A 6,648-nucleotide genomic window follows, 5' to 3' on the forward strand; every position below is an offset into this window, starting at 1 on the left:
ATGATCATCCAAGATACAAATTATGTTCCTAGTTCTTTCTTTACCTAAGGCAACCCACAAAGAGCAAAAGGTAAAATTCATGAAATTTGCAAATTGTGGACTAGGAGTTTCCACTCTTTGTTGACAAGATCCTGGGTGATCAATGGAATGGTTCATGAACACTTGATGAGCTCTAGAGAGAAGAAATAGCAAAGAAAGCCCATTTTTAATTCTTTTCTCCAACTCATCAAATCCTGTTCCACTAAAGGATTGGGGCATTCAACATTAAACTGGGAGCACTTGGTTTATAAAAAGCAAGATCCTAGAATAGTTGTGAAGCACTAAGAGAATCCATTGGAATCATCCATCTTCCTTTTTCCATTGTGTGAGACTGCACAACATACACTTGAAAGAAACCAATAGTCTCACAAGATATAGTCTAAACTCCCCCTTAATATGTGCATACAAGAGTACATAGAGTACACTCATGTATATCAATACCATGAGGTCAAGGGAGAAGTTTACACTGCATTCCAACTGGTTTCAAACTCCTTCAGGCTGCTGTAATTTAATTAGTTTCAGCTAGTTTCAGTTGCTTCCAATTGATTTCAGCTAGTACCAACTGATTGTAACTCATTTTTGCTACTTGTCACTGCTGAAGCCAACTAAATCTTGTTGTTACATTGCAATCCAATTCCAAACAGTCAGTTTTCAGATTCTGTCATCCTCAGAGAAGAATTCATATCTCACAGACCACTAGCCCAATATGCATGAAATTTGGTAGAGATCTTCATCTATGAGTCCTCTAACTTCTATATAAATCTCATCTCATTTGGACTCCATTGGATCAGTCAAAATAATTTTTTACCAAAACTGCTATGGTCTGAATCTGCAATGCTGAAGCTGATAGAATTCAACTCAAAACTGATTTTCTTCTTAACCAATCTTCATGTAAACTGTACAGCAACAAGTATCAGATATGTGTGTCATGCTCATAATGTTTCAGGTCAATTCATCAGTGTTTGGACTTCCAAATCTATGCTTGAAGGCAGCCAATTCAGATTTTCAAATTTCTGGACAGATTTAATATTTCACAATTCTTCTTTGCTTCTTGTCCAATCTTGAGCTGGATTTGGTTGAGAATACTCACAAGATGCAATTTCCATTCTGTCCTCTTATCAGTACTTGTCATCTTGTGAATTCTTCTAATATAGCTCATCCAATTCAACCTCAAACTTCATTTTATTCAAATTCAGATTTTTGATCAATAAGACCTCTAGCAGCAACATCTCACTTTAGCGAAGAGTAACCTTCAAACTTGTGAATTATTCAATAAAGCCAAGCACAACCTCTTCTCATAAATTTTCACCCTTCTTGAGATATAATGGATGAGATGGTCTCTTCATCTTGACTTTGTTTATCGTCATGTTGTAGGCTTCATCCTTGTCTTGGACTGATGTCACCTGCTGCTATCTATATAGGGGCGGCACTACTGCTCTAAGGTGTCAGCGGAATTAGGTGCAGCAGCAGCTTGAGGATATCCTTATCACTGTTACTTGGACTTCTTTGGTCTCATATCACCAGTGACAATTTTCTTGATTACCTCATAAGATGATTCCTCATTACATACAGCATAAACAAGATCTTGCTCTACTAGAGAGCCATTAAAAGCATCATATGGCAAATGATTCATTTAACTTGAAGTACTCTAGCCACTCTTGATAATTCACAAATACACACATACTTGTGAACTATCAGAGACTACACAAGTCAAATGGCTAGCTAGCAAGGGTTAGGTGCTAGTTACCAAGGTGAATATGAAGTTTGAAATAATTTCATTAATTTATCTTCGGGTCAACCATATAAGAAGAAACAATATGAATTGGTTGATAGCTTGAGTGAATATTTTCAGTTAACTTGCTCAAGCACCCCGAAGCATCATATCACCTTTAAGTACCTACAACACTCATCAAGCACAATTTGGTACCCAAATTTTGTTGGGTCCATCAAGGTTAGTCACAAGAGACTTAGGCACCCAAATGGCCTTTGTGCTAGCACGTGTTGAACCAATCACCTTCCTAGCACAAGTGTCATTTTTAGGCCTCCTAAGCATATTTGAAGGAATTGATAAGTTGAGCTTAGGAGTGTTACCAATGGGACAATCCATACTTAGATGTCCCTTTCCTCGACAAGTGTAGCAAGTGCGGTGTTTGTTCTTGCAAGACATATTCTCATCTTGCTTCTTGTTTGCTACCTTGTTGACAAGCCTCTTACTTGATGATGCCAAGACTTCATCCCTCATGTAGGGGCATGATGCAATTTCATGACCCTTCTTATTACATCCATAACACTTCCTCTTGCTTCTTCTTATCTTCATGTTTGGAAGTGTTGCTTGGTCATTAGCCTTGCTGGAACACATAGAGGCATTGTGTCCCATGTTGGAGCACTTGACATGAGTCATTTTGTTCTTCTCTTGGATCTTGCTCATGCCCTTCTCTTCTTTCTTCAGAGTGCAATCTCTGACATGGTGACCCTCTTTCTTGCACTTGAAGCAAGTGATGAGAGTCTTCTTTGGTTGAAAGTGCACCTTTGTGACCTTGGGGACTTTCCTGTTTTGTCTAGGTGTAGCACCATCACACTGGGATGCGGCACTGCCACATTCATGAACCCTCACAGCCTTGAGCACAACTGCTGCATTTTGGACAGACTGCACATTTCTAGCTTGTCCCTTGACTTTGCCATTGTTTGACTTGTGGCCTTCTAGATGGAGCTTGATGCATGCATTAGTTGATCCCTTCTCAAGCTTCTTCATCATGTCTTCACGGTTATCTTGAGAAGGTTGAGCATTGCACTTGCCTTCCCATTGAATCAAATCCCTTCTTAGCCTCTCAACCTCTTCCTTGAGCTCTTCATTTTCTATTGTAATGGAGTCATCACAAGTTTCTACAAGTACATGCTCAATGGAAGGTTGACTTGCTTGAGAGCAACAATTGTTAGCACATGATAAAATATATGGAACTTGTGTGCATGTGCACTTGTGAGTGTGAGGTTGATATGATTTTACCGATGTTACCACAACCTCATGAGCTATTTCTAGCATGAGATGAGAATCATGAGAGCACAAGAGCTCACCATGACTTTCTTGCAAAGTCTCATTCTTGCTAGTGAGACTCTCCACTTTGTCCTTGAGCATATCATTCTCATCTTCTAATTGAGCAACACAAGATAGAGAGTTAATAGTACGAGTTTGCTCAATTGACAAGTTTTCATACCTTTTGACCAAACTAGCATGAGAGCACTTAAGCTTTTCATGCTCTTTGGTCAACTTCTCCAACCATTTGATCTTTTTGATGACAAACTCATCTTGCTCATGGAGTTTTTCTTCTTCATCTTCAATTTTCTCTATGACCTTGAGCACCATCAACTTGTCTTTCTTGCTTAGGCGTGCAAGATGTTGATCGATCTCATCATCATCACTTTCATCTTCACTCTCACTCACACTTTCACTCTCACTCTCACATGCCACATTCTTCTCTTTCTTAGCCATGAGACCCAGATGAGAAGTGGCATAGAGAGTTGAGCTTCTTGGTGAGGTGGATTCATCATTTGGCCTCCATCGATCGTAATCTTCTTCTTCCTTCAAAATGTTAGTCTCACAAGAACAAGAGGAAGTAGAAGTACCACATGTAAAAACATTATTCTCACCAACCATTTCATCACTTTCCGATGGGTCATATGTTGATGAGGAAGTGGATGTGACATGATCACTTTGACCATTTGACGAAATCACTTGAGGCTTGTCACTTGTTGGTGAAGTTGAGCACTCCTCAAGTGGTTCTTCCAATGAGGGATACTTCTCATCATATATGGACTTGTCATATCTTTCTTTGAGTGTAGTCCAAATAAGATGAGCATCCATAAGTGGTTCACCATCTCCAAATATGACGGTATCAAAAACATCTTCACTCAAAGCACTAAATAAGATATTAGTAGCTTGAGCATTGTGTTGTAAGCATTTCACTTCCTCTCTAGATAGATAGTCCAAATCATCACTAGGAGGTGAAATGCTCACATCTACAATCCGCTCGATATGAGGACCCATGGCCCTAAAAACATCAAGCACACTAGCGGACCAAGATGCATAATTTGAACCATCTAAAAGTAGAATTTCTAGAGATACCTCCTCACTTGTCGACATCGTCTCTCAAGGCGGTTAAGCCCGAAGTTGAGAGCCTAGCTCTGATACCACTTATAAGGACCTTGATGTCGCCTAGAGGGGGGGGGGGTGAATAGGCGTATCTAAAAAACCCTGAAACTCAAAACTCAAGTTGCGGAAGTTAAATGCCTGTCGGTACCACCGACAGTTTGGGCCGGTACTACTGGTGTAAGACAGTCAGTACTACCGACGCAACTGTTGGTACTACCGACGCCCTAAGAGAGCTACAAAATCAAAGTATTTTGAGTTTTGATTCCAGATCTGAGAGTTACCCCACTCTCCTAAATGTAGTAGAGGATGATGTTGAAGTTCCCTTGGCTTGGTTCTTCTCCAAAACGTAGATCGACCCTTGTTCACCTATGAACGGGGGTAGATAGGAAGAACACAAAAAACACAAGAACAAGGGTAGTCGATGCTACCTCCACAACAAGACAAGATATTTATCCCGTGGTTCAGCTCGCCACCAAGGCTTGCCTATGTCCACGTAGTTGAGGAAGCCACACAGGCTTTTTGGGTCTCTTTCAACCCTATCCTCGTTCTCAAGTCAAGAGAGCAATCCCTTGAGATGAGGGGTGATTTCACTAGATGATTTGAGTGATTACAAACCTCCCGAGACTACCACATGAGTAGGAAGCTCCACGGGCAATGCCTAGCCGGCTAGGAGCCTTGCTCCAAGAGTAACAAACACAAATCCAACCAGCTTGATGAAGAAATCAAGTGCTCAAGCTTTGCTTTGATGTTTCTCTCACCAAGAATCCTTCTCTCCCTCAATCCCTTGCAAGATTTGAAGTTAGGAGCAAAGGGGATACAAGAGAGGAGCTTTTGGGAGCTAGAGAGGTGCCTTGGCTGAAGGTTTGGTCAAGTGGAAGAGTGAGCCAACGGTTAGAATGAGGGGAAAGCTATTTATACATGTGTTCAGAACAACTGTCGGTACTACCGGCGCAACCACCGGTACCACCGGCTACCTCAGATCTAACGGTAAGAAGTCTCTTTGATTTGCGAGAAATAAGCCTACCGGTACCGCCGGGCTTTTGTCGGTACTACCGACCATTGCCGGTACCACCGGAAGTTCAAATCTCCGCAACCAAAGTCAGCGCAGATTTGGCCTGTCGGTACTACCGGCGTTTCACACCGGTACTACTGGTGCTGGCCGGTACCACCGGCACGAGCCCGGTACTACCGGTAGTTCATTTTCTCGCAAAACTCAGGAGAAAGGCTGGCACTGCCGGTACCACCGGCCCTGAGGGTTGGTACTACTAGGTCACCCTGGCAGAGAAGAAATTTCCTAGATGTTCGTGCGTGCAAGTGTTAGAGTGTCTCTCTTTTGATTTAGTTTTAATACTTGAGCACTCTATCTTCCTCAAACCAACTAAATTTGCATCCCTCTTTATAGTGCGGCAAATCCTAAACTCAAGGTCAAAAGTATATAACCATTTTAACCACTTGAGTCTTCAATGTCTTCATATGCCACTTCTTCTCAATATCACTTCATCAAGGATGCAATCAACTTTGTCTTCTCTCTTTGAGTAAATATAGCTTGAGCATGTGACTTGAATCATTTCAACATATATGAGTTCAATCCATGACTTCAAGTCACTTTTGATAAAAGATTTGATCCTCAACACAACATGACTCCTCATAGCTTAATTAGTACCTCGACTCAATGCAAGTACTCTCTTCTTCACCTTAGCCATGGTACCTCGGTCTACAAGCCATTGCTTGACCTTCACCTTCGCTTAGTCCCTCGAAGCCTTTTCCTTGCTATCTTCACTCTATCAAGCCATACTCAAGTCACATCATGTTAAGCATCCATTGAAAAATTGTTTCTTCAATATTGTGATTCTTGCTTGAATATCTTCTTGGTATGAGTGTTGATATCAATCAAGATTCAGTTTACACCAACACACAACTTTGGTCTTCATTTGAACATTGTGTGAAATACCATCAAGTTTGCTTTCTTGTTGACCCTTTGATACACTTAGCAAACTTGTTAGACCTTTAATTGTGTTGTCATTCAATTCACCAAAACCCACTAAAAGGCTAGATGCACTTACACCACTCAATCATCAATGAGCCAAAGCGCCACATTGTCATTTCTGGGAAAAGAAACATTGTCGGAATTGAGGACAAGTCAGACATGTCAGGCGATTACGAAAGGGATGATCGAATTCCGCCCTTCATAGTCAACAAAGACCCAAGCATTCTGTTAAACAATGAGGATACTCCATGGTTACGGCATGATCATAACCAAGGGTCATACGTCAAGAAGAAGTTCACTGTTGTATCGGCTTAACTTTGTATGAAACTATATTTGAGAATTGTGAATTTTGATGTGTGTAACAAACTTTGTATTCATGACTTTTCCAATTGTTAGAGATCATCAAATGCAAAAATTGTCATGACTATATGTGTCAATTGTGGATTTTCAACTACACCTTCCCAAAACTTTGTCA

General features: G+C 40.9%; 1 protein-coding gene across 1 annotated transcript; it reads right to left on the reverse strand.

Annotated features, from left to right (window-relative positions):
* On the reverse strand, positions 927 to 3,526 carry LOC8054621 (axoneme-associated protein mst101(2)). Its single transcript, XM_021453520.1, has 4 exons — positions 3,265 to 3,526; positions 3,112 to 3,186; positions 2,234 to 2,955; positions 927 to 935 (listed from the first exon to the last, which is right to left on the reverse strand). The coding sequence occupies exons 1-4, from the start codon at positions 3,524 to 3,526 to the stop codon at positions 927 to 929; spliced, it is 1,068 nt and encodes a 355-aa protein (XP_021309195.1).

The sequence above is a fragment of the Sorghum bicolor genome, chromosome 2 (assembly GCF_000003195.3).
Source record: "Sorghum bicolor cultivar BTx623 chromosome 2, Sorghum_bicolor_NCBIv3, whole genome shotgun sequence".
NCBI lineage: Eukaryota > Viridiplantae > Streptophyta > Magnoliopsida > Poales > Poaceae > Sorghum > Sorghum bicolor.